General features: G+C 38.9%; 2 protein-coding genes across 4 annotated transcripts; one reads left to right on the forward strand and one right to left on the reverse strand.

Moving 5' to 3' along the window:
- Positions 1-699: 699 nt before the first annotated feature.
- TOMM20L (translocase of outer mitochondrial membrane 20 like) lies at positions 700-13,079 on the forward strand. Its single transcript, XM_070797670.1, has 5 exons — positions 700-826; positions 998-1,041; positions 8,484-8,565; positions 11,906-12,048; positions 12,968-13,079. The coding sequence occupies exons 1-5, from the start codon at positions 700-702 to the stop codon at positions 13,019-13,021; spliced, it is 450 nt and encodes a 149-aa protein (XP_070653771.1). The 3' UTR covers positions 13,022-13,079.
- Positions 12,934-27,963, reverse strand: TIMM9 (translocase of inner mitochondrial membrane 9). 3 transcript variants are annotated; one of them, XM_019968986.2, is made up of 5 exons: positions 27,815-27,963; positions 25,688-25,776; positions 16,200-16,263; positions 15,762-15,857; positions 12,934-13,594 (listed from the first exon to the last, which is right to left on the reverse strand). In XM_019968986.2, the coding sequence occupies exons 3-5, from the start codon at positions 16,236-16,238 to the stop codon at positions 13,460-13,462; spliced, it is 270 nt and encodes an 89-aa protein (XP_019824545.1). In that variant the 5' UTR covers positions 16,239-16,263; positions 25,688-25,776; positions 27,815-27,963; the 3' UTR covers positions 12,934-13,459. The 3 variants fall into 3 exon arrangements, with proteins under 3 accessions (XP_019824545.1, XP_070653772.1, XP_070653773.1); XM_070797671.1 differs by lacking the exon at positions 16,200-16,263 and having other exon boundaries at positions 27,741-27,956; XM_070797672.1 differs by lacking the exons at positions 16,200-16,263; positions 27,815-27,963 and adding an exon at positions 26,751-27,724.
- Positions 27,964-28,000: the final 37 nt, after the last annotated feature.

Below are 28,000 nucleotides of genomic sequence, written 5' to 3' on the forward strand. Positions count from 1 at the left end.
ACCCACTCCAGTATTCTTGCCTGGAGAATCCCATGGACGGAGAAGCCTGACGGGCCACAGTCCATGGGGTCACAAGAGTTGGACACGACTGAGCAACTTTCACAAGCTTTTTCTAGGCTAAACTTATTCTTGTTGTTGCTGTTACTATTATTATTACCTCAACAGGCTTCTTTGCTCCTGCTGTTTAGCTAAGGTGGTTGGGTACTTTAGACTGCTGGGTTCCTTCGGTGACAAAGCAGACGCGGTTGGGGAGTACGGACTAGTGTCCAGGTGTTCGGTGGGCAGTACTCTGAACTAAGAGATGACCAGAGTTATGGCTCAAATTTGCAGTTTAGGGAACAGAGACCAAAGGAGGGTCAGTTCCCTCAGATAACCAGATTCCCGCATACTGTGGTTTGCCTTGGATGGGTGTCTGAGCTGAGATAATGGGGCGCGTTTGGGTAAAGGGTTCAGAATTTGGAGTGCGACCGACCTGGATTGGAACAGAGCTCCACTACTCCGTACTGTGAGAATCCCACAAGCGTCCCCTCAGACCCTCCATGTTCTTCGTCGATGCGCTGCTCCTCCCGCCCGCGGCCCAGTGCACAGGAAGCCCCGAGGCCGGCATGGGCGCCGCGCCGACGCTCCCTGCCGGCTGGCCGGCTCCCCGCGCTCGCTGGCCCGCGCCCAACGCTCGGTTCGTGGGACGCCCGCGGCCGGATGCCCTGCGTCCGCACGGTCCTCGGCCTCCTGGCGGCCTGTGGCGCCATCGCCTTCCTTGGCTACTGCATCTACTTCGACCGGAGCCGGCGTGGCGACCCCGCGTTCAAGCGCCGCCTGAGGGAAAGTGAGTGAGACGGCGGCGGAGGCGCGACGGGCCGGGCTGAGCGGGCGGCGGTGGGGCTGACCGGGCCCCCGGGGCGAGGCCGGGCCGCGGGGGCCGCCGCCTAGGGGCCCGCGGGGCGCACGCAGGCATCTGGAGGGCTCACGACCAGCACGTGCCACGTTGTGTTTGCAGAAAGAAGAGCCCAGCAGCGAAAGGCTGAGGGACGGGGCGCCCAGGTGAAGTGTTTTAGCGACGCTGAGGTGGCGTTACAGTGAGTAACTTCCCGCCGGTGCAGGTAGCGGCTCGGCCTTAGGGTCCCTGGCGGTTTCCTGAGCAGCCGTTTCCCATTGCCTCGATGCCTGCCTGCACCCCGCTTCCGCTCGGGCAATATTTAGCTTTTATTGTCCGACATCGGGAGGAAGGAAGGAAGGAAGAACCATCTGGGGTCGTGAAAAGGCAGTAATAACGTGGTAGGAAAAGGCACTAATTTTAGTTTATAAAAAAGAAGAAAGAGGAGCCTTTGCCCTTCCTGAGCCGCGTGCGTGCGCAGTCGCTCGGTCCTGAGCCACACCAGACACTTAAAAAGAGACCCAGGTTTGCCCGGCCCGGTACGGTGCTGTACCGCCCATTCCTGTTCTACGGGGCCTTTCTTCTAGCTCAGAGACAGGATGTATCCTCTTTTTCTCCAAAATTGAATTTGATCAGTCGTTTTGAAGGATAATCACAATTATCTTGGTGATTGGTCCAACTTAACCAACTCACTTCATTTCTCAAACAGAGCGTTCTTGGGCTGTTCTGTGAAATTTTCATTCGGTTGATGCTCGTTTGAGCGCCTCGCATTTGAGTCGATGCCCACTGGAGGCATTGTTCTAAGTGTGGCAGAGGTTAGCAATGGCGAAAGAACATGCCCCATGTAACAGGAGCACAGGGGATTCCCTGGTGCTGCTGCTGCTGCTGCCAAGTCTCTTAAGTCGTGTCCGACTCTGTGCGACCCCATAGACGGCAGCCCACCAGGCTCCTCTGTCCCTGGCAGTCTCCAGGCAGGAGTGGTTGCCATTTCCTTCTCCAATGCATGCATGCATGCTAAGTCGCTTCAGTCGTGTCCGACTCTGTGCGACCCCATGGACAGCAGCCCTACAGGCTCCTCTGTCCACGGGATTTTCCAGGCAGGAATACTGGGGTGGGTTGCCATTTCCTTCTCCCATTCCCTGGTGACTCAATAGTAAAGAATCCGCCTGGCAATGCAGGAGACCCGGGTTCAATCCCTGGGTGGGGGAAGATCCTCTGGAGAAAGAAATAGCAACCCACTCCAGTATTCTTGCCTGGAGAACCCCATGGACGGAGGAGCCTGGCAGGCTACAGTTGCAAGAGTCCGACGTGACTTAGCAGCTAAACAACAACATCAGGAGCACGGAAGAGGCAAAGGATCACTTTCAGGGCCAGGTTATCATGGAGGTGTTCTGATTACCTATTGCTACTTTCACCTTAGAGCTTAAAACTTTATCTTATTTTACTCCTGAATCTTCAGTTTGAGTCGGGCAGGGTGGGGATATCACATTTTTGCTCCACGGACTTCCCCAGTGGCTCAGACGGTAAAGCGTCTGCCTACAATGAGGGAGACCTGGGTTCCATCCCTGGGTCAAGAAGATCCCCTGGAGAAGGAAATAGCAACCCACTCCAGTATTCTTGCCCGGAAAATCCCATGGATGGAGGAACCTGGTAGGCTACAGTCCATGGGGTCGCAAAGAGTCAGACACAACTGAGTGACTTCACTTTCACTTTTCACTTTCATGCATTGGAGAAGGAAATGACAACTCACTCCAGTGTTCTTGCCTGGAGAATCCCAGGGATGGGGGAGCCTGGTGGGCTGCCATCCATGGGGTCACACCAAGTCAGACACGACTGAAGTGACTTAGCAGACTTAGCAGCCCCAGGGCTACCTGCTGAGTCATCTGAAGGCTTACTCCCTCACATATTGGGCAGTTATGCTGGCTGGCCACTTGGTTGGGACTGTTGCACAGAACAGCTACACAAGTCTTCTCCTTGTGGCATGGTCTTCCTCACAGTATGGTGGAAGGGTCGTACTGGGTAAGCAAGTTTGTAATATATTTGTGTGTGTCTGTGTGGGTGTTGATACACACAATTGACCCTTGAACAGCAAGCAGTTGGGGCAGCAACACTTCTCTCTGTCAAAAATATGAATACAACTTTATAGTTGGCCCTCTGTATTGGTGGTTCCAAATCTGAGGATTCAACCAACAGCAGATTTTGTAGCACAGTAGCACTGTTTATTGAAAAAAAAACACACACATATAAGTGGACCTGGCAGTTAAAACCCATGTTGTTCAAGGGTCAGTTGTATATATGTATTTATTTATACATATATTTGAGAGAAAACATGGAGCCTGCCAGGTGGTGCCAGTTCTGCCTCATTGAGACCCACTCAGTTTTGAAAGGAGAGGAAATGGACTCCAGCTCTTGTTAGAGGAGGCTAGGTTTTGGAAGTGCACGCAGCTCTGGGAATATTGCTGTGGCTGTTTTTGGAACATGCAGTTCTTCACAGAAGACTTTGGGGGTGGCAGATCCTTCTACTCAGTAAATGTTTGACAAAGAAAGGAGTCACAGTTGGGGATGGTGGGAGGTGAGGTTGGAGAGCTAATTAAGGGCCCTGCATCTGGGAAGGCTTTGAAGACCTGAAGTTAAGAAATTCAGATTCAGTGGGGGGAATTATTGAAGATTTCTGAGCAGGAATTGTTTTTAAAATAAGGGGAGGAAAAAACTTTTTACGTTAGATCAGGCAGGAGTGTGCTAGATGGATTGAAGAAAAGGAAAGTTATTGCAGCAGTTCAGGTAAGAGGTAATCAAAGTCTTGAACTGTAGTGGTGTCAGTGGCAATTGGTGATGAGAGATGTAAGATAAACTCTCCAGAAAGAATAGGTAGTTCATGCTCGCTGATGAAAGGGTAGTAGAGAGCAGGAGACACAGATTTCTGGGGATTCAAGATGGAGTCTCATAGAGAAAAAAGGTACAGTTGACAAAGAAAGTAGGAGAGGGAGTATTCAAGGCTGGGCATGAGAGAGGAGATGCTTTCCCTGGGGCAGAGCCTGGGTCAATTCCACGTCCCTCTCCTTTCACTGCCCTTATAAATGGTTGAAGTTAGTGTTTGTTGGTGTGATTATTTGATAAATTCTTTCTGTTTATTAGAATCAACTCCACCAGGGCAGACCTTGTCTGTGTTTTTACTCTCCATTTTCTCCCCAGTGCCTAGAACAATGTCCAGTATATTGTAGGCACCCAACAAATATTTGTTGAATATTGTTGTTTATTGTTCAGTCACTCAGTCGTGTCCGACTCTTTGCGACCCCATGGACTGCAGCATGCCAGGCCTTCCTGTCCATCACCAACTCCGGGAGTTTACTCAAACTCATGTCCATCAAGTCAGTAATGCCATCCAACCATCTCATCCTCTGCCGTCCCCTTCTCTTCCCACCCTCAATCTTTCCCAGCATCAGGGTCTTTTCAAATGAGTCAGCTCTTTGCATCAGGTGGCCAAAGTATTGGAGTTTCAGCTTCAACATCAGTCCTTCCAATGAACACTCAGGACTGATCTCCTTTAGGATGGACTGGTTAGATCTCCTTGTAGTCCAAGGGACTCTCAAGAGTCTTCTCCAACACCACAGTTCAAAGGCATCAATTCTTCGGCATCAGCTTTCTTTATAGTCCAACTCTCATGTCAATATATGACTACTGGAAAAACCATAGCCTTGACTAGATGGACCTTTGTTAGCCAAGTAATGTCTCTGTTTTTTAATATGCTGCCTAGGTTGGTCATAACTTTTCTTCCAAGTAATAAGCATCTTTTAATTTCATGGCTGCAGTCACCATCTGCAGTGATTTTGGAGCCCCCAAAAATAAAGTCTGCCACTGTTTCCCATCTATTTGCCATGAAGTGATGGGACCGGATGCCATGATTATTGTAGGCAGAGAGAAACAGCTTGTGCAGAGGCACAGACCTTGAAATTGGAATATTTAAAGTATGTGGCCAAAGAGATAGCTGAGTGGTAGTTTGGTGTCTTATTGTGGAAGTCTTTGATGCCAAATTTAAAAGTTTTGAAATTTTTTTATTGTGGTGGATAACCAGTGATGGTGACTTTATTTCAGGAAGTGGATGTAATTATTTCTTTTTGAAGTATGGGGTGGAGAAGGGAAGGCAAAGACAGGAAAATCAGTGGCAGTCCAGGAGGGAAATGATAAAGATCTGTTTATGTCAAATGAGGAAGAGGCAGAAGCAGGATTTTTCAAATGTTCTTTTATATAATCCTCATAACAACTCTGTTCTTCTAGTTTTATAGATGAATAAACTAAGGCACAGAAAGATGTCTCTTCCTACTTACAGGATCTCTGTGCTTCGTCACCCCAGCCCTTTTTGTTTCCCACAGCATGGTCTGTGATTCATCTGCATTAGATTTACCTGGGGCATTTGTTAAAACAGATTATTTGACCCAAGCACCAGCCATTGTGATTTAGGAGGTCAGAGATAGCCCAGTGGTTATGCCAGCAGTAATTCTCAGGCTTCAGAATTTAAGAGTCATCTGAGGAGCTCATCAAAAATCCAGATTCCTGAGCTCTACTCAGAGAAATTGATTTGGTAGGTCTAGGTGGAGCCCAAGAAAACTGCAGTTTTAATAGCTCCTTAGGCCCATCCTTTGTGAAACACTGATCTCAGATTCTGCATAATCCCTCATCCCCCTGGAAGCTCCTTCTCTTCTCACTAAGTGAACTCAGATTTCTAGACCTGGGGCTCCAGATTTTGCCTGCCTGCCAGACTCTGTAGTCTTCAATGTTCTGTAGGCACCTCTGCTTTGTGTGTTCAGAAGTAAATTCATCATCTCATCCCTTGCCAGTGTTCCTTTTCCTGTTTCCCTGTGATACTGATTTTGCTCTCTGTTGTGACCCTGCTCAAATATCAACCTCACCTTCTACAGTCAACCCCCAGTTCTTATTTTTCTGTTTTGTGTCTCATACTCTGGGCTTCCCCAGTGCTTAGAAGTAAAGATGGGGGTTCCATCCCTTGGTTGGGAAGATCCCCTGGAGAAGTAAATGGCAACCCACTCCAGTATTCTTGTCTGGGAAATCCCGTGGACAGAGGAGCCTGGCGGGCTACAGTCCATGGGGTTACAAGAGTTGGACATGACTCAGCCACTAAACCACCCACAACCATCTCATACTCTTTTCCCTTTCTGTTTCCCTTGCTCCTTCACTACTTCAGGCTTTTATTACCTTTTACCCAGAATATTATAATAACTTCCTAACTTGTCTTACTACCTCTTATGCTGTCAGAGTAAATCCTTCTAATCTGCAGCTCTGTAATGTAGCTCCCTACTCTGCAGATGAAAGATGAACCCACTTAGCTTCACACCATGGACCTGGCATCTTGGGTGCCTTCTATATAGATAGCCTTCTTTTCCTAGGAATTAGACATAATATATGGAAAGCTTTCAGTCCATAGCTGGGCTTCAGTAACTGGTATTTATCATTGTTGCTTCATTCACCATATTATAATCCAGCTATGTAAGATCACTTGAGATTTTCCCTGCAATTTTGTGTCAATTGTACTCTTTTTTTTTTTTTTTAATTAGACCACTCAGTCAGGATTTCTTCTTTAAAAAATTTATTTAGTTTTTTTGGCTGCACTGGGTCTTTGTTACTGCATGTGGGCTTTCTCTGGTTGCCGGGAGCAGAGAGCTACTCTTCGCTGCAGTGTGAGGGCTTCTCGTTGTGGTGGCTTCTCTCACTGCAGAGCGCAGGCTCTAGGCATGCAGGCTTCCGTAGTTGTGGCGCACAGGCCTGGTTGCCCCGCAGGATGTGGAATCTTCTTGGACCAGGGATTGAACCTGTGTCCCCTGCATTGACAGGCGAATTCTTAACCACTGGACCACCAGGGAAGCCCACTTGTACTCTTTCTTCATCAGACTTTCACTGAGCTTCTTCACATCTCAAATGCCATCTTTTCTGAGGAACTTTCCCTGGTCTCCCAACCAAATGGAATGTGTTAATATTTTGAGCCTCAGAAGACACTGGACTTTGTTGTTGATGTGTTACTGATCTCAGGCATACTTATCTTTTCTCTTGGTTAGACTCTGGGCTCTGTGGGGATGGGCACAGGAGTCTAGATCTGCTTCCCTCTCCAGCTCTCCTAGAGTGTCCTGCTCTTGTTCACTAAATATCTCTTGAATGAAACTTGTGATTGTCACCAATCCAAGTTCGATGCATGATACTGGATGCTTGGGGCTGGTGCACTGGGACAACCCAGAGGGATGGTACGGGGAGGGAGGAGTGTGGGGGGTTCGGGATGGGGAACACGTGTATACCTGTGGTGGATTCATGTTGATGTATGGCAAAACCAATACAATATTGTAAAGTAATTAACCTTCAATTAAAATAAATTTATATTAAAAAAAAACAAAAAAAAAGAAACGTGATTGTGCTGATGACATGATCATCAGCATGTCTGCTGATAAAAGCTTAAAATATGATCTCATCTGCTGGTTCATCCTATTTAAAAAAGATAATTCTTGGGGAAAACAAACACAAAAACCCTCCGGATATAAAAGACTGAAGCTGAAGTGACTGTGGAGTGGATACTTTGAGCATGGTTTGCCCACTTTAGCTTTAAAGACAGCTCTTAGCTTAGTACAGTGATGACCCTGTCCTGTGAACCTGGTCACTTTCTTGAAACAGGCTGTAGCAAACCATAGCATCCTTCTGAATATCACCAACTGCCCTGTCAACCCCCACCATGCCCTTTGCTAAATCAACAAGCAGTGTTAATACTCTAAGCAAGAAAATAGGTTTGCAACATACAAAGAAAGCTACCTTTGTTAGAGTTGGTTACAGTGGATTTCTCCTATGTGTACTTAGCAAGCTGGGTAAAATATGAAGTTGTTACAAGTATCTTAACCAAACTTGAATATACCATGTTTTTCTTTTTTTTTTTTTAGGAGGGTGGGGTTCAACTTTTTTACAATTATAACCAGAGCTAAATTAAGAAATTACCCTAGTCTACTGACTTTATTTCTCAGAGTTGTTAGATCTAAAAGACAATATAACTCATGAAAATATATGGAAAAGTACAAAAGCTGATGTAAAATGGTAATCAGGATGTCAAAGAATTAGGGTAGCTGAAGAATAAAACTGGCTGGGCTGCAGACTGGCAGACAGTGGCTGTGCTGGTTGAACAAGGTGCCATCTAGGAAGGCCATTAAATGTACATGGTGACAAATCACAGCCACCATCTGCCATGTTTTTTTGCTTTTTTTTTTTTAGTTGCCTGAAATTATAACTCCATTTTAAGAAATTGTTTTAAATATAAAGAGCAACTGCATTTGTCATATTCTGTGTTTAGAGACTAGATTCAAGATGTGCTTTTAAAATAAAAGTTAGCCTGCCAGGCTCCTCTGTTCATCGGATTTCCCAGGCAAGAATACTGGAGTGGGTTGCCATTTCCTTCTCCAGGCGATCTTCTGAACCCAGGGGTCGAACCCAAGTCTTCTGCATCAGGCAGGCATTGGCAGCTGGATTCCTCACTGCTGAGCCACGAGAGAAGCCCTCAGTTTTGGCTAGTAACCATATACCTTACATTCGTTACTTATTGTTAAATATTCTGTGACTCTTTTAGTTGTGGGATCCAGCAAAAAATGAAAAATTACAAGAATTTTTTCTGCAAGAGGTACGAATGGGAGAACTTTGGTTATCCAGAGGTAAGAATGTAAACATACTTTTGTAAGCAGTTATTTATGATAACTGATGTTTGAGAAATATTTATGGATTGGTATTTTTATGTCAAAAAACTTCACCTAGCTAGATGTGTTTCAGTTAGAGAAACTATCCCAGCATTTTCACTTCATTGCTGTCCAGCTCCACTCTGTTAGAGTTTGTATTTAAGTTCATGTTGCAGTCTTGGGAAGTAGGCAGAAAGAAGCAAAGCCAAATACAAGAACACCTTATTTACTGTCAGATAAAATTCTAAGTAAGTGAGTTTTCCAAATGATTAAATGTTGTATGAATCAAAATGTAAAAAAAAAAAAAAAATTAACTTCTTTATAAAAATTTTCCTGCCTAAGCATATTCTTAATAAAATACTTACTTACTTTGATGATAAAATTATTGAGTGATCATTCAGTATAATGATACCTGTGGGGGTACCCTGCACTTGACTTGAGAAACTTCACAATGTTGTCAGGGAAAATGATGGTAGATAATATTTTATAAACATTGTATATAGTAATATCTTTATTGTGGTGTTTAACACTAGAAAGAAAAATTGTTTTGAGGCTTCTTATGTAAAGCATAAATGATATTGTATGCATGAGCACCACACCCATTTATGTCTTTTTTTCATGTGCTGCAAATTCCCATGCATATCACAGTGCCTACAGCTATTTCTGCTTCTCTTTTTTGTCATTTTTGGAGACTTTTTTTTCTCTCTGCATTTAGAGGGTAACATCCTCCAGGATTTATAAAAGCAAAAAGTAAGTCAAAATCCTGGAAAACTCATAGCAATATCCACGAATATTTTTTAATGCAGTGTTTTAAATGTTTTAATCCGATGGCTTAAATGTTTTAAGAAATGAAAAAGCCATTCAAAGGCATTGCGTATTAATCATCATAATTTGAAATTTCAGTACTTTTATTCAGTATAAATGTTAGTGACAAAATGAATAGTTAGAGCTGACTTAAACGACGTAAATAGGAGCTATTGTATACAAGATGATGAAACATAAAATTTAAGGGCTTTCATTTCCAAGGGCCTCTTTCAAGGTTCTGGGAAGATTCCTGCCAATCTTGTATTCTTAATTTCATATTCTTTTTCTTAAAAGGGGCCCCAGATTACATAAACTAAGGGCCACACAAATCTGCATGAAGCCCTGCTGCTGCTGCTGCTGCTAAGTCACTTCAGTCGTGTCCGACTCCGTGTGACCCCATAGACAGCAGCCCACCAGGCTCCCCTGTCCCTGGGTATACTCCTTTGTTATAGAGGCAATTAAAATACAAAGAACCTTTCACCTTTAACATTTTTTGAATTAGGACAGTATAAATATGGGTAGGAAAATGATGAATTATAAATCAAAAGAAAAAGAATTTTATTATATTTTTATTTATCTTTAAGAGCTATCATGTAATATAGAAGTGAATATTACAAATATTGAGATGATGACAAAAATTGCAAACTTGAGTTTTTAAATTTTTCTCTCCAGGATAACATTATTTCCGTGAGCCCCTAAAATAATTAGCACTTTTAGGGTTATATACTTCTACTTTATTTCTAAAATTCTCATTGGTTGCTTATTCTTTAATTCCCACCAAACCCAAAACCAATTAAATAAGAATCTCTGGGGTAGGACCCAGGTATCAGAATTTTTTTTTTATTGAAGTATCATTGGTTTACAATGTTGTGTTACTTTCAAGTGTACAGCACAGTGGTTCAGTTATACATATATTCTTTTTCAGATTTTTTTCTTATAGGATCTTGAGTACAGTTCCCTATAGTTCCCTTGTTGGTTACCTATTTCGTATTCAGCAGTGTGTATAAATTTGTCTCTCCCCATTGGTTACCATAACTTTTTCTGTTTGAGTCTATTTGTTGTGTAAATAAGTTCATTTGTGTCATTTTTTGGATTCCATGTTAGTGATATGACAGTGTATTTATCTTTCTGTCTGGCTTACTTCACTTAGTATGATAATCTCTGGGTCCATCCATGTCACTGAAAATGACATTATTTTGTTCTTTTTTATGGCTGAGTAGTATTCCGTTGTTTATATGTACCACATCTTATTTATCATTTACCTGTCGATGGACATTTAGGTTGCTTCCATGTCTTGGTAAATAATGCTGTAGTGAACAATGGGTGCATGTATCTTTTCAAATTATGGTCTTCTCCAGATGTAATATACAAGTTATTATTCTTTAAACTCCCCTAGGTTATTACAACACACTGGTTGAGAAACACTGTTCTAATGCAGTAATTTTTCAGCCAATTTTCTGTAATGTCTTCTCCAGTCACTTCTGCCACCACTGCCAACCCAGTTTTCACTACTTTGCTGTCAGGTAGTTCTGTAGCCGTCTCAGTTGTTTTTATGTCTATGTAACCAGAGGGACCACAGAGCCAAAAATTTTAATAGAAATCTCTGATTAGCTAATTTGATTGGATTGTTGGTTGACCTAATTAACCAAACTGACTAGTTTTGGAGCTATGTTAGCTCCATCGACTTGAGAGCAGCCTTACCGCTTTTTCTTTCTTTAAAGGGTTTGATACAAAGTCTTTGTTTCCTACTTAGTTATGTTAAATATGTCAAAATTTCAACTTTTGCTATTCCAAAACATGTGAAGGAGGGGCAGCGCACTGTAGTCTCAAGGTTCAGAAAATTAGGTGCTATTACTAATTCTGGCATTAATTAGCTTTGAAACCTTAAATTATTTCACTGATCTTTGCCTGATTTTCCTAAAACGAGGTAGTAAGATTAAGTGATTACATGTTTTAACTTAAAGTCCTATCATTAATGTCCACTCTTCACAAATTTTCATTCTTATTTTATAGCCAGTCATTCTAAAACTCATCTGTCTTCCCCTAGATACATAATTCATGGTTACACTAAATCGTGTTTCAGCTCTTTAATAATACAGTCTATTTTAGAAAAGTCTCATTTAGCTAGGATATCAAGATGTCTCATCTGTAATGTTTCATCAACCACATAGGTAAAAATAACTCATATCACTGACAGACACCAGTCTTTTTAAAATGAACTCAATATTCCCTCTTGCATACCCAAATTGCAGAACATGAACATTTTCAATTCAAGAGTGCACTTTTAAATGGTAATTTGGGTCAGAAAGTTATTCACACTGCAGCCTGATCACAGTGAATCTAATAGGCAGCTCAACATTTCCCTGTTTATATTATTTATTCTTTTTGAGATTTGTTCATAGTCTTTAGTTTGATATGCTTTTGTAGTTTTAATGCTTGGTGCTTTCTTGATAATTTGTAGAATATATGTTTGAGGAACTTTAAAATCCTGCTCTAAACTTATCAATCTATTCAGGAGAGCATCGAATGGGGGTTGAACATCTCAGCAATGCCCTTTTGGTGTGTGGGCAACCACAGGAACTTCTGAAAGTTTTCAAACACACACTTCCTCCCAAGGTATTTGAGATGCTATTGCACAAAATTCCCCTTATTTGCCAGGTAAGCACATATTTATCTTTGTTAAATGAACACTGTAAATAACCATGTTGGGCTTGATTAGACAAAAATAGCAAAGTATGTGTGTGAATGACCCTAAGTTTTAAATGAGTAACATCTCTGAATTTTTGTTTGCTTTTCTTAAGATGAAACAAATTTCTTCTTTCATGTTCCTTTGACTATGATGGATTGTATATTTTGTTGAGTATTATACACGTTTCAACATTTCAACTTTAAAGTTAACATTGTTTATTTTTGTACTTTCTGTTATTGACTGACCGCAGTGTCAACAGAGGCCTATAAGTGGTATTCTTAGATAAATGACCTAATGGCCTATAGAATGAGCATAGAAAACTGTAAATTATCGAAGCAGAATAATACTTCTACTTTCCAATATGACAAAACACAGAAATCACTTTGGTAAATTTAAACATATAGGCTAGTTAGTATTCTCTTAATTAGAAGTTTATATTCATAAGTGGACTGATGCCTATTAAAAAATTGGCTTATGAATGAATTTCATTTGATAACAAACTGCTTGCTGTGTGTACTTATACGTCAATCAGAATTTCCTGCAAATGCTTGGAATTGTTTAGCTCTAAGGTGCTACTTTAGTTTACTTTTTATTACAATTGATCACATGCAGTAGTTGAGAATATACTGTATACTGTTGGTCTGACTTGGAATCATTCATGGTGGATTCTCAGCTTTTAAACAAAATACAAAGCAACAGTCTCCACTAAAGCACAATAATCAACTCTTAAGCATTCCCAAACTAGTGTCAAATGGAATGTTTCCTCAAGATATATGAAAATGTAGCTAGGATAAGAATGTGTAGTGCCCACTGTGACACAAGAAAGGAGAAAAGAAAAGGATCATGCATTAAAATGATTAGCAAGTAACTATTTTATGTATTTACCAGCAATTTGAGGCAGACATGAATGAACAGGAATACTTGGAGGATGATCGTGATTGAAAAACACTTCAACGTATCCACAGTCCAGTCAGAATGCTATGGAATTATATAGTTTAAACAACTGCTCGGTGACATTTCCATTTATTTTACTTATAGTAATAAAATTTCTTCTATCTCATACATGATATTTTGCTTTAAAATTAACAGTCACAATTGAAGAAACAATGGTTTATTTTTCTAATCAAGTGACCAAGCTGCTGAATCTTAAGGCCTCAACAAGTGTTGCATCTTATTATTTTCATTGAACAATAAGACCTTCTATTTTGATTATTCCTGTATATAACAATTTTGTTTCTCCAGTTGTTTCCATTTGCCAGTCATGACAGATGGTTTAACATGGTGGCTACTGCTTTCAGAGGATTCTATCAGGTGAATCCTCATTTCCAGTGCAATAGCTGTTGGCAATCTTTCATCAAAAGTCCATCTGTTAGGACTTCTCTATCGTGGCTGGCCAAGGAGTCCTGCTTTGGCAGCCAGGGCTTCATTCTGCTGAATGTGATATTCCTGAAATCTCATAGATATTCGTTGAGTCATTTTTAAATACTTCTGTAAGCAATGTTCTGAACAGGTAGTCTAGAAATAAAAAGACCCAAGAGGCAACACAAAAATATTAATTAAAAATATTGCACATATTCTAAAAGAATAAACAGTGGGTACTTTTCTTTCTTCAAATATGTTTGAGAATTAAACGGTATCAATAAGTCACAAGTGATCATAGCTTTCAACTGTTAATACCTTCATATATTTATAAAAATTAGTACATACTGAATGCTTACCAGTTTGTAGGTACTAAAAACAATGGTAATTCCCTGCCTTCTGGACTAGATTTTCTGTAGGTATGTTTCAGTAGTAAGGCAAATTCCACATTCCCATCTGTTACTCTGATTGTCAGAATGTAGGTCCAGTAGCAGGTTGTTCCTTTTTAATGAGAAAGTCCATTCTCAATGTTGCTATTATTATTATAATAATTTTGGCCATGTTGTGCGGCTTGTGGGATCTTCGTTCCCTGACCGGGATTGAACCCAGGCTGTCAGCAGTGAAAGCACAGAGCCCTAACCACTGGACTGCCAGGGAATTCCCCATTCTTAATTTTCAACTTTTTACTTTTTAATAAGACTATTTTACTTAGCATCTCTCAAACTTTGTCATTTATTTAACAAACACTTATTGGATTGCTGTTTATATTAATATGTTAAGTTCTTGGCATTAAAATTTATCAGCATCTTCCACTGGAGGAAGTTTGTGTCACTTTTAGCAAATACATAAATGTTTTGAAGAGATTATTAAAAGTTAAGATTTGGAACTGGGATTTCAGAGTCCATCTATGCAATATGAGCCACCAGATTCAAGCTCTGCTTTTTCCAAAATTAACCTGAGTTCTCAGAGTCAGATAGGAGAGCTGTGTCAAGTTTCTCTAGCCTGGGCATCTTGACTAAAATCTAATTATTAAGAATCTTTGGGGAACACATGTACACCCATGGCTGATTCATGTCAATGTATGGCAAAAACTACTACAATATTGTAAAGTAATTAGCCTCCAATTAAAAAAAAAAAAGAATCTTTGCTGTGGAACAATATTCAGGAAGTCCCAGGCATCTTCTCTTTAAAAAGTCTGCCATAGTTCAGAGTGGCTGTGATACTAAATTTGATATCATTCAACTCAATGCCACAGAGTCCTTGGCTGTTTAAGTTCCTTTGAGTAAAGGAACATATAAAAGATAGCCTAAATTCACTAACACATGAAAAGATGCTCAACATTGCTCATTATTAGAGAAATGCAAATCAAAACTGCAAAGAGATAATTACCTCACACCGGTCAGAACGGCCATCATCAAAAAATTTACAAACAATAAATGCTGGAGAAGGTGTAGAGAAAAGGGAATGCTTTTGCACTGTTGGTGGGAATGTAAATTGATACAGCCACTATGGAAGACCATATGGAGATTCCTTAAAAAACTAGGAATAAAACCAGCATATGACCCAGCAATCCCACTCCTAGGCATATACAGTGAGGAAACCAAAACTGAAAAAGACACATGTATCCCATTGTTCGTTGCAACACTATTTACAATAGCTAGAACATGGAAGCAACCTAGGTGTCCATCGAGAGATGAATGGATAAAGAAACTGTGGTATATATACACAACGGAATATTACTCAACCATAAAAAAGAACACGTTTAAGTCAGTTCTGATGAGGTGAATGAACCAAGAACCTATTATAGAGTGAAGTGAGTCAGAAAGAAAAGATAAATACCATATTCTAATGCATATATATGGAATCTAGAAAAATGGTACTGAAGAATTTATTTACAGGGCAGCAATGGAGAAACAGACATAGAGAATAGACTTATGGACATGGGGAGAGGGGAGGAGAGGGTGAGATGTATGGAAAGAGTAACATGGAAACTTACATTACCATATGTAAAATAGACAGCCAACAGGAATTTACTGTATGGCTCAGGAAACTCAAACAGGGGCTCTGTATCAATCTAGAGAGGTGGGATGGGGTGGGAGATGGGAGGGAGGTTCAAAAGGGAGGGGATATATGTATACTTATGGCTGATTCATGTTGAGGTTTGACAGAAAACAACAAAATTCTATAAAGCAATTATCCTTCAATAAAAAAAGATAGCCTAAATTCATATAATAACTAGGAACAAGGAAAATGTTGAGGGGCATCCCATTTATATTGTTTATGATGACCTTAGAGAATTTTTAGTGAGCAACAGTTTTCATACCTCTTCAGGTTTTACTTCTCTTGTTGTGAAGTCTTTAACACAGTCCAAAAAGCAGGTTTCTGTAAGTTTATTGTAGGTTCCAAGAAATTCCTTAAACTACAAACAAATCAGAAGGTTCTTTAATAACAGGTTTTTAAAACAAATGTTTTAAATACTGATGTATCTAGGCAAAATATCCTGTAATACTTGAAAGGTTCTTTTACTACCTTCAATAGGTATAATATGATCTACAAAATATAGTCAGATTTTCTAGTTGAATAATTATCTTTTCCTGGATTATCTGAATTATTATTCAAACTATCTGAAAAATTTGCTTCATATAATTTAACATCCATCTGTGGAAATGAAATATAAATATTTTGTGCTGACTGACATGGTTGTATCCACTAATGCCTTTAAGTTTTGCAAAATCCCTTTTCCTTAATTATATTACCTTACCTGTTTTATCTGATCAGATTCTGGTATTTGTGCAGCCATATTCTTTTGGTACGTTATTAGTCACCTGATTTAAAAGTAAAAAGTTTTGTCAGTCTGTATACAAATGTTTTTAGGCTAACTGAAGGTAATAAAAACAAGAATAGATTATGAAATAGAATTGAAACAAGTCTACTTGAAATTACTGTTCAAATTTTATAGATTTCTAACTGATTATATAATTATATGCCATGCCTCCCAACTTCCCAGGTCATTAATAAGAACCTTATAGTTTAGAATTTAATTTTTTAATGTTAGCTAGCTATAAGACCCAAAATCCCTATCTATCTAAATCTCCAATTTTAAGTCAGTTTGCTCTGTTACTTTGCAAAGCCATGTGTTAAAGCCCCATTCATAGTAGAGTTTTATAGGAAAGAAATCTCTGGTGTCTCTCTATAAGTACTTAAGTTAACTGTTCCACTGGTTGCTAACACAGCTTAGACCTATGCTATTAAAGATCCTTTTTACAAACACCATCTACTTAAGACCTACCAGAAACTTCTGAATATATGACACTTGTGATCTAACTTGGGGGCAACAGAGAAGTGAAGATAAGGAAGTCAAAGAGCCTTTCTGAATTACTGGAATTTTCACATATCCTAAATGGAGGACACAGGCTCAGTTAATTCTGACACAGGAATGTGTCACATTACTTATTCTATCCTGGCTAGTTCTAGAACAGATGAAATATATAAAAGATTTGTATAAAACAAAGCTGTTTAAAACAGAAACAACATGTAAAGGAAGAAAAAACAAATGCTAATTATGTATACTGCAAACAGAATTTATATGCATTTAGCTTTGAGTTTCCTGGTAACCAATACAAAAAAGATAAAACTGGATATGTATACCATTCTTAGGTGCTGCTGCTAAGTTGCTTCAGTCATGTCTGACTCTGTGCAACCCCAGAGATGGCAGCCCACCAGGCTCCCCTGTCCCTGGGATTCTCAATGCATGAAAGTGAAAAGTCAAAGTGAAGTCGCTCAGTCGTGTCCGACTCCTAGCGACCCCATGGACTGCAGCCTACCAGGCTCCTCCGTCCATGGATTTTCCAGGCAAGAGTACTGGAGTGGGTTGCCATTGCCTTCTCTGACCATTCTTAGCTAATACTGTGAAAAAATATTCTCATTTTAAATAACAAATGCAATCAATGGTAATTCGATACCAGCATTTCCAAGCATGTATAAAACTTACCCTCTTTTGCATTTAGTCATCCCTCCTCTTTTGTCCCTATCCTGTATGTTCATGAGTATTATTGCCATTTTTAAAAGTTATCTTTTCCACATGCAAGGGGAAGCACCAGTTCTCTTCTATTTACTATCCTAGTCTTATTCCAAAGTCTAACTGTACTGTATTTTAGAGAATCTTTGGTTTAGCAGTAACATAATATAAACTATCTTTTCTACAAAAACTCTTTGGTATCTGCTATAAACAATGCAGTAGCGGTTTTAGATTAGCCCAGCAGTCAGGCAACCCAGTGTTCCATAAACACCTAAAAAGTTATCAAGAATGCTCTTTATTCCTATTTTACTTCACAGCTTTATAAATGAGATATATATTTTAACTACATAAATTACCTGAAAAATACCAGGAATTAACTAAAGATCACAACTTTTCAGGTATTGCTGTGACTATCATCATTGTTATGTTCCAGGTAAGATACTTCCATTATAGTTACACTTTGCTCACTTAAGTCATGAAACACTGATTCCATACCCTCCAACTATGGGACACAATAGAAACCCAAACCTAAAGATTACATCATTTTCTAATATCAATTTCAAACTTTTTTTTACAGTTTGAGATCTTAACAGTTACAATTTTGCTAGATAGATGTGGGTAGATGTTGATAGATAATCACTCAGTAAACATTTATGTACCAAGTATTGTGCTAGTTATGAAACCAGCCATGCTTCTGAGGTAAGGTGCACTTTATGACTGCTATAAAATATCACTAACCAGTCAAAGAAACAGACGATTCTGTTAATATATCATACAATGAGGTTTAGGATTTGTGCTTCTAGGAGGATGAGGTAGATATGCTTTTTGCTATTTGTCTAAGTACAACTAAAACCCCTGGACCTTACATGCTTATCCTCTCCACCAAAGGGCTAGGAACGGGGAAGCCTATAAAACAGAAAACTTTTAAACAATAACTGCTGTACTCCAGGCCAGCACAGAAAAAACTGTGGTCTTCACCTCTACCCAAATCAGCATATGCCAGGTAGACATCTACCCTCACCAGGCTCTCTAACAAGATACTCCAACTCCCATACCAGAGTAGCATCAGAGAAGCGTTATTAGGGAACAGGGGCTTTAATTCTTACTGAGTATTAATAAGGACTGCTCCCCCTAACTGTCAGTGGAAACAGCATGGGGAGCCTTCCATCTCAGTTGTCAGTGATGAAACACCTTTCTCCCTTCCCTCTGGGGCGGTATCAAAGGAGCCCTAGCTGAGATTCAGGACCTGCCTGCTGCCCCATAGTAATGAGGCCATATCCTCCTGTGGTGTCAGTGGAGGCTCTCTGGGGAGCAGCAGTGAGGTGCTCCAGTCCCCCTCGGCCAGGGAGAGACCAATGACGGCCTAGTAGAGCCACAGCTCCCACTCTCACCAGCAGAAAGGAGGAACATTCCCCAGACCCCTGAAACGCACACACCCCTCAAGTGACAGAGTGAGGAACCTGCACATCTACCTTCACCTGGCAGTAATGAGATGCCCTCCTCTCCCCAGTGAAGCAGTGTCAGAGCAGCCAGCTATAAGAGAAAGTTTAAGCAAATCTAGTCTCAAAATACAAGATGCAAAATCTCCAGGTTATAAAGAAAAAACCTCATACCAAAAACTAAGATCTCAAAAAAAAAAAAAAAAAAAAGTCCAACACTGAGATGAGAGATACTAGAATTATCTGACCAAGATTTTAAAACAGCTGATATAAAAAAACTTCTTCAATGCACAATTAAGAATGTTTAAAACAATTGAAGAAAATATAAAGCTCAGCAAAAAGTGAAAAATATGAAAGGAAAAAAACCCCAAATAAGCTCAACAGACAGAATCAACAGCAGAACAAGAATGGGGGAATAGAGGAAAGAATCTGTGAAGGAAGACAGAAAACAGAATTATCCAATCTGAATAACCAAAAAATATTGCATAGAATGAAAAAAAATGAACAGAGTACTAGGGATCTATATGACTATACCAAAAGATTTAACATTTGTTTTATTAGAGTCCTGGAAGAACAGAAAGAGGAGCAGGGCTGTTAAACTACTAGAAGAAATAATGGCTGAAAACCTCCCAGATTTGGCAAAAGAGGTTTACAGATTGAAGAACTAAATTGTATTCCAAAAAGCGTGAATACAAAGAAATCCACATCAAGATACATCATGGCCAAACATTTAAAAACTAAAGACAAAAAATTTTGAAATCTGCAAGAGAAAAAGAGACATCTTACCTATAGGGGATACACTATTAGGATGACAGCAGATTTCTTATCAGTCAACCCAGAAACCTGAATCTGGCAAAAATACCCTTCAGGAATGAAGGTGAAATCAAGCCATTCTCAAACAAAGGAAAACTAAGAGAATCCATTGCCAGTAGACCTGCCTGAAAAGAATTAAAGTTCTAAGCAGAAATGAAATTATAAAAGGAGACTTGGAACATCAGGGAGGAACAACACAGGAAGAAAGAATGAGTAAGTACAGTACATTTCCCTTCTTGAGTTTCCTAAATTATATCTGACAATTGAAGCAAAAATTATAAAACTGTCTGATGTGGCTCTAAATGAAATTAAAAGACACTTGCTCCTTGTAAGGAAAGCTATGACAAACCTAGACAGTGTATTAAAAAGCAGAAAAACTACTTTTCCAACAAAGGTCTGTATAGTCAAAGCTATGATTTTTCTAGTAGTCATGTACAGGTGTGAGGGCTGGACCATAAAGAAGACTGAGCACTGAAGAACTGATGTTTTTGATCTGTAGTGATGGAGAAGACTCTTGAGAATCCCTTGGATTGCAAAGAGATCGAGCTAGTCAAGCCTAAGGGAAATCAACCCTGAAATATTCATTGGAAGCCAGCGCTAAAGCTCCAATACTTTAGCCACCTGATGTGAAGAGCTGACTTATTTGGACCCTGAGGCTGGGCAAGATTGAAGGCAAAAGGAGAAGGGGGAGGCAGAGGATGAGATGGTCAGACAGCGTCACCAACTCAATGGACATGAATTTGAGGAAACTCCAGGAGATAGTGAAGGACAGGGCACAAAAGATCAGACACGACTTAGCAACTGAAGAACAACAAAATAAATGGGAAAGTAAAGGGAAGTAAGGCTTCCACACTTCACTGAAACAAGTAATATGCTGACACCATTAGACTATGATAAGCTTTGTATATCTCATTTAATACCTAGAGCAACCATTAAAAGAGAACAACATAAGGAGATAACACTCAAAAACATTAGATTAATATAAAATGTATTCAAATAATCCACAGTAAGGCAAGAAAAACTAGAACAAACAAAACAAAAAAAGCAATTAGATTAAATATAACTGGTGTAAATGATCAAGAGACAGATTGGCTGAGTGGATTAGCAAAATGACAAAATATATGTTGTCTACAAGAAACTGACTCCTGATTCAGAGTGAAAACAAAAGGACGGAAAAAGATTTATCATGCAAACATTCATCCAAAGCAAATAATGGATATATTAATACTAGATTAAGTAAGACTTCAGAGCAAAGGAATTTACCAGAGACAGAAAAGGACATTAAAGGTCAATCCATCAAGAAGACCCAGTACTCCTAGATATGTGTGCCTTAAGCAACACAGCTGCAAAATATGGAAAGAACTGAAAGGAGAAAAAGGCAAGTATAGCTGCAGATTTAAACCACCCTCTCCCATCAATTGATAAAATAACTCAACAAAATCCACAAGGCTATAAAAAACTTAACACCATTAACCAATAGAATACGATCTACATTTACAGAACATTTCACGTAATACCACAGAATACACGTTTTTTTATCAAGTGCCAATGGAACACATACCAAAATAAACCATATCCTGAGCCATAAAATAACCTCAATAAATTTAAAAGAACTGAAATCATACATAGTCTGTTCTTAGACCACAGTGGAATCAAACTAGAAACCACTACCAGATAACTGGAAAATTTCCAAACATTGGAAAATAAACAGTACACTTCTGAATAATCCATGAATCAAAGAGGAACTCTCAAGAATTTAATTAAACTAAAATACAGCATACTAAAATTTGTGTGACACAGGTAAATCAGTGCCAAGAGGAAAATTGTATTACTAAATGCATATATTAAAGAGGAAATGTCTCATGCAACTTCCCTGGTGGTCCAGTGGTTAAGAATTTGCCTCCCAGTGTAGGGGATGTGGGTTTTGATCCCTGGTAGGGGAACTAGGATCCTATAAGCTGCAAGGCAACTAAGCCAGTGCGCTGCGACTACTGAGTCCGCCACTGCACCCAAGACCCAACACAGCCAAATAAGTAAATTAAAAAAAGGGAACTGTCTCAAGTCAACAGTCTATGTTTTTATTTTCTTTTAACCTCAAGAACCTAAAAAAGAGCAAAATAAACCCACTTAAAGTATGTAGAAGGATGAAAATAATAAAGAACAGAAATCAGTGAAAATGAAAACAAAGCAACAAACAAAAATCAATGAAACAAAGATGGTCCTTTGAAAAGACTGTAATAGACCAACCTCCAGCAAGACTAACAAAGAAGTCACAAATTATCAGGAATAAAACAGGATATGGTAATATAAACCCTGCAGATTCAAAAGAACAGAACTATGAAGAACTTTATATACATAAATCTAACAACTTATTCATGAATTTAGTAGTATCCTAATATTAAAACTAGACAAGATGGTACATACAAGAAAACTACAGAAAAGTATCTTCATAAAATAGACATAAAAAATAGAAATAAAAATCCTTAACAAAACAATAGCAGATATAATCCACCAATATGTAAATGTGATCCACCATTTTAATAGATGGAAAAATAAAAGTCATATGATCTTATAAACTGATGCAGAAAAAACTTTTGATAAAGTCAGTACCCATTCATGATAAAAACTCTGAAAATTAGGAAAAGAGGGGAACTTCAACTTGGTAATGTACACCTACAAAAAATCCTATACCCTATACTACACAGTTAATGGTGGAAAACTGAATACTTTGCCCTAAGATAGTGAGCAAAGCCAGATGTCTGCCCTTAATACTCCTTCTCAACATACTGCTTGAAGTTCTACCCAGTGCGGTAACTCGAGAAAAGGAATAAGACATACAGACTGTAAAGGAAGAAAATAAAACTGTCCCTCTTTGTAGATGGCATGATTGTGACACAGAAAATCCCAAAGTCCCCTAAGAATCTACAAAGAAACTCCTAAAACAAAATAGTTTAGCAAGATCACAGGATTCAAGATAAACATGCAAAAATTGTATTTCTATATACTTTCAGTGAACAAATGTACACTGAAAAACAGAATACCATTTACAATCACTCAAAAAAGATTTAAGGGTAAATCTGACAAAGCATCTGCAAGACTTGTATGCTGAAAACTATAAAATGCTGATGAAAGAAATCAAAGATTTAAATGGAGAGACACATTGTGTTCATGGCCTGGAAGACTCAGCATAGTAATGATGTCAATTTTCCCAAAATTGATATACAGGCTTAATGCAATTCCTGTCATGGTCCCAGTAACATTTATTATAAATATGAACAAGATTATTTTTAAATTTATATGGAAGGCAAATGGACTTAAATTCAAAAAAATAATAAGTAGGAAGAATCAGTTTGCTTGATTTCAAGATTTAACTATATAGCTATAGTAATTAATACTGTATGGTATTGGTGGAAAAGCTGACACATAGATCAACGAAACAGGACAGAGAACCAGAAATAGTCACGCAAATAGGACCAAATGATTTTTGGTAAAGGTGCAAAAGCAGTTAAGTGAAGACAGCTTTTTCAACAAATAGTGCTGGAATAACTGTACATCTATAGGCAAAAAATTTAACTCAAAGTAAGTCTTTCACTTTATACAAAAATTACCTCAAAATAGATTTGGGACTTAAATATAGAACATAAAACTGTGAAAACTTATAAAGATAGGAGAAAATCTTTGGGCTTTAGGGCAAAGAATTCTTAGCCTTCACATGAACAGCAAACTACGTATCTGACCGATAACAATAAATAACCAGACAAGATAAAGAAGCCTGCAGACTCTAGTATAAACACAAATAATCCAATTAGAAAATATGCAACAGAAATTTCACCAAAAAGATTATTCAGATGATGAATAGGCACATGAAAAGATGTTCAACATCGTTAGCTGTTAGGGAAACAAAACCACAGTGATATATAGCATTATACACCTATCACAATGGTTGAATTAATTAATATACATCTATCATATGACCCAGCAATTGCACTTCTGGACATTTTCAGAAAGAAATATAATAATATATTAATATTATATTATTATAAGAAATAACAATAATATATTAATATTATAAGAAATATAATAATATAAAACTTATAGTCACACAAAAACCTGCACATGAATGTTTATAGAAACTTTATTCATAACAGTCAAAAATTGGAAGCAATCCAGATATTCTTCAACAGGTAGATGGTTAAGCAAACTGATACACCCATACCATAGAATACTCTTCAGCAATAAAAAGGAGTGAGGTACTGATACACCAATAGCCCGGATGAAACTGAGAGAATTACGCTAAGTGAAAACGGCCAATCCCAGAAGGTCATATATTGTGTGACTCCATGTATATAACATTCTTGAAATGACAAAATTATAGAAATAGGGAAATTATTAGTGGTTGCCAGGGGTTGAGGAGGGGCTGGAGGAGGAGGGAAGTAGGTGTTACGATAAAAAGGCAACATGTGAGACTTGTAAAATGGAAATGTTCTGCATCTCAATATCAGCATCCCGGCTGTGATATTGCACTATAGTTTTGTAAGATGTCACCACTGTGGAAGGCTGGGCAAATGGCACAAGGTATTTTTTTTCTTAGAACTGTATGTGAATCTACACTAATCTCCAAGTTTGAGGCTGCCAAGCTTTCTACTCCCTGCCCAAGAATAAGATACAGTGTGCTGTGTGGTTAGCAAATGTTCAGAACTAGAGTTCTTTTGGCTTACTACTCCAAAAGCAGCCTGAAAACCGGTAAGATGACTTTTGTGGATAGGTGTTAAATGAAACCTTTGTTTTGTGAGAACTTAAATTTATAAGTTTGCAAATTATAATGCCCAAATCAGTTTTTATTACTATCCCAGTATTTCTTCAGTTAAAATTCACATATGTGACTTTCTCAGGGAGAGGTCAGAGAGGCAGAAAGTATGAAATCTTTAAATGTTGTGTCAGTTTCAAAAATTGGTAACACTGTGTTGACTCCTCATCACTTCCCCTTTCATATATAATTCATAGTGACAAATGATTGTTATTGGGAAGTCTTTGAAGAGATACAGATAAGGAACACCCCCAAATATTATTTGTTCTTGGTACTGTCTTCTAATATACAGTCCTTAATAGTATGCTGCTGCTGCTGCTAAGTCACTTCAGTCGTGTCCGACTCTGTGTGACCCCACAGACGGCAGCCCACTAGGCTCCCCCGTCCTTGGGATTCTCCAGGCAAGAACACTGGAGTGGGTTGCCATTTCCTTCTCCAGTGGATGAAAGTGAAAAGTGAAAAGCACCCCACAGACTGCAGCCTACCAGGCTCGTCCATCCATGGGATTTTCCAGGCAGGAGTACTGGAGTGGGGTGCCATTGCCTTCTCTGCCTTAACAGAATATCTCCTCCTTAAAATGAAATAGTTTATCTTACTTCAACAGTAATAAAATCTGTTTCTTGAGAATTGGAAAATAAAAAAAATGTTTCTAGTACTCAAAGACCACTGTGTTAACATTATGATCTCCTTTTCTCTAGAATCATTCAATGATATATTTTCCAGTATCAAGATTATGGTATACCTAAGTGAAGGAACTTGTTCCTAGAAAATATTTGAGATAATTGAGTGAATAAATGATTTTCAAATTTACTTGCTAGTTTGGGTCTGACCTAAGTCTTCCAGCATTCTATTTTGCAGCTATTTAATCATTAGTTATGCTGACTGATCAAGTCCAACAGCCACACAAACCACTTGATAGTGAGAAGAGGTATAAGCAATATAGCTGCCCTTTTATTTGGTCCTAATTACCTTTTACTACAAGCAAATGTTTGTTATTGTAGAGGCAAATATCCAACCAAGGTGATACCTCTGGTTATATGCTTTAAACCTGGAGAGGGAGGGAAGGGGTCTTAAGAATGATTACAGCAATGCTAAGAAATTTTTGTGTCAAAATATATCATAAAACCAGGGAACTTAAAAGTAAAAAGAGATGTTAGTCATCAAGCTCAAACCTTTCTTGATGCATGAGTTTCCTTTCTGTTCTGGAAAAGGAGTTGTCCAATCTTCACTTGAATGTCTCCAGTAAGGCCTGATTTCTTACCTGAAAAAGGAAAGGATTACAGTATGACTGCTGAGGCCCCTTTAGGCTCTAAGTGTTTGATTAAATCTGAATTTCTTCTGGCTAAATCATATTTTTTGAAAAGCCTCTTCCTTTTCAATAAGCGAAATGAGTTTTCTCAGTCTGAGGTTATAGTTCTTTAGCATATGTGTTATTATGTATTAAAAAATACTTAATATCCTATTTTTCCAGGTAATATGTATGTTCAGGTGAACACACAAGGACCAACAATTCTCTGAAATTTCTGAGTATTAAAAAAAAGAAAGCTAGGGTGTGATGGGGAGATACCCTCTAGTCTTCAGAATTATATGCAGATCTGTACCATGTCTGCAGTCAAATTTCTAATTTTGTTCAAACTTAATTTACAATAAGTGATTCTTCTGATGTCCTTAGCCACTGTCACTATAATTGATCTTGGGTTCACCATGACTGGTACTGGTAATTGGAAATTCTGTGATTTAAGCAGGATTCATGAATGGATAATAAAACTACAGGGTTGTAGGTTGTTGGCGAACAGGATATATCCATTGTAGTATCAAAGCATTTCACAGGTTACACAAAAAGAAAACTTTCCTTTAACACTGGGAGATCTATCAATCACCACCTTAACCAGTGTGGTACCACATATGTGGTATTCTTGCCAGAAATGTTTGATGTGACTCTGATCATGAGAGAATAATTAGGAACATCCACAATGTGGGACAATGTATAAGATGACTGGTCTTTTCTAAAAATTAAAGTTATAAAGGAAAAGGAGTAGAAAGAGTTTTTCTAGAATACAAGACTAAAGAGTTGTGAATTTTGGATCATGAATCAAAAAAAAAAAAAAAAAAAACACTTTTGAGTTAAAAATAAAGACTTCTGGGGATAATCAGAGAAATTTGAATATGTCATTTTCTTAGGTGTGATAATCATATTGTGGCTATGTAAAAGTATGTTCTTAAGGAGATACATACTGAAGAAAATAGGGTTAAAGGTCATGATGACTGCAACTTTTAAGTGGCTCAGCAAAAAAAAAAAAGCCTGAAAGAGAAAGCAAGTAAGTAAAATGTTAACAACAAAAAGAAATGAAAGAAACCAGTCTTGTGAGCCATTTTTTTTGGTCCAGGGCTGTCTGTTCTTTATTTGATAGCTCAGATGTCTAAACCAATCTGCACTAACTTGCTATATTGATATAAAATAGGACTCTACGACATGTCCCTTTACTTCATATTATTTGCAGGAGGTGTAGGAAATTGTGCCTGATTAACCTTAGAGAGTAGAGGGCAAAGGTCACTTTTTCTTTTACATTTAAAGTTTCACCTAGAAAATAAGGGTGATAAATCATCTCCAAAGTCTCTTACAGCTCTGACACTGTCATTATATGTTTTAATTCACGTAAATTATAAAACAAATTGTGAACAGGTACTACCTAAAAGCCTAATAAAGGAAATATAACTGAAATTATAGAAACTCATCAAGATTTACAAGGTTCTCTAAAGCTGAGCCCTTACTGTCTTTTAATTCTAGGATTTCTTCTATCAAAATAGACAGCTGAGTTGTAAAAATAAAAATTTTCATTTAACTTTTACATCAGATTACATTTTAAAATTTTTTAGTAATGCGTAAAGGGAAACGTTTAAGTAATCCATCCTCGAAAATCAGCAGATCAGATAAGGTGTGTTGGCACTGGTATTCTCTCTAGAGAGAATTTTTCAGTTAAAGGAGGGTCTCCTGCTTGTCAGCTCAAGGTCAAGGCGTGGGTGCCTTTCAGTCTAACTCACTATCCCCAAACAAGACCCCGATTCCCCAGATCTGAAGATGGCTTAGAGCCTCGAATTCCGATTCTCGTCCAGTGACACGGTTCCGAGGGAAGTCCCAAACCCGCTCTCGGTACGCGCTGCCCGGATCCGCAGCCCCCAACAGTCCCAAGTACAAGAGGCGGCCTCCTTCAGAGACCCTGCCACCTTTCCCCGAGCGTTGCCGGCCGCCCCCTCGCCTGGAAACCCGGGATTCTGTGGACAGAGAAAAGAGACCATACTTAAGGACAGACTCTCGCATCCGACACCATAAAAGGCTGGGGGGCTGCGTTGCCAGTCGACTCGCTGGGGGTGGGGGGCGGAGGGTCTGGGTCAGGGCGGGCGCCTCAGTCGCTGGATGAAAGAGAACACGTGGGAATGGCGATGTCAAATGGCTCTTATACCCTTCGCCGCCGATTCGTTATAAT

This window comes from Bos indicus, chromosome 10, assembly GCF_029378745.1.
Source record: "Bos indicus isolate NIAB-ARS_2022 breed Sahiwal x Tharparkar chromosome 10, NIAB-ARS_B.indTharparkar_mat_pri_1.0, whole genome shotgun sequence".
In the NCBI taxonomy this organism is placed as follows: domain Eukaryota; kingdom Metazoa; phylum Chordata; class Mammalia; order Artiodactyla; family Bovidae; genus Bos; species Bos indicus.

Excerpts from the sequence above, each read along its gene's own strand:
- TIMM9 (XM_070797671.1), bottom strand. The coding sequence starts at position 27,834 with ATGCGAGAGTCTGTCCTTAAGTATGGTCTCTTTTCTCTGTCCACAGAA. Across the intron at positions 15,858-25,687 it reads AAACTCATGCATCAAGAAAG|TTTAAGGAATTTCTTGGAAC; the intron begins GTTTGAGCTTGA and ends ATTTGTTTGTAG. Across the intron at positions 13,595-15,761 it reads GAGAAGTAAAACCTGAAGAG|ACTACCTGTTCAGAACATTG; the intron begins GTATGAAAACTG and ends TTTTATTTCTAG.
- TOMM20L (XM_070797670.1), top strand. The coding sequence starts at position 700 with ATGCCCTGCGTCCGCACGGTCCTCGGCCTCCTGGCGGCCTGTGGCGCC. Across the intron at positions 8,566-11,905 it reads AGAACTTTGGTTATCCAGAG|GAGAGCATCGAATGGGGGTT; the intron begins GTAAGAATGTAA and ends CAATCTATTCAG. Across the intron at positions 12,049-12,967 it reads AAATTCCCCTTATTTGCCAG|CAATTTGAGGCAGACATGAA; the intron begins GTAAGCACATAT and ends TGTATTTACCAG.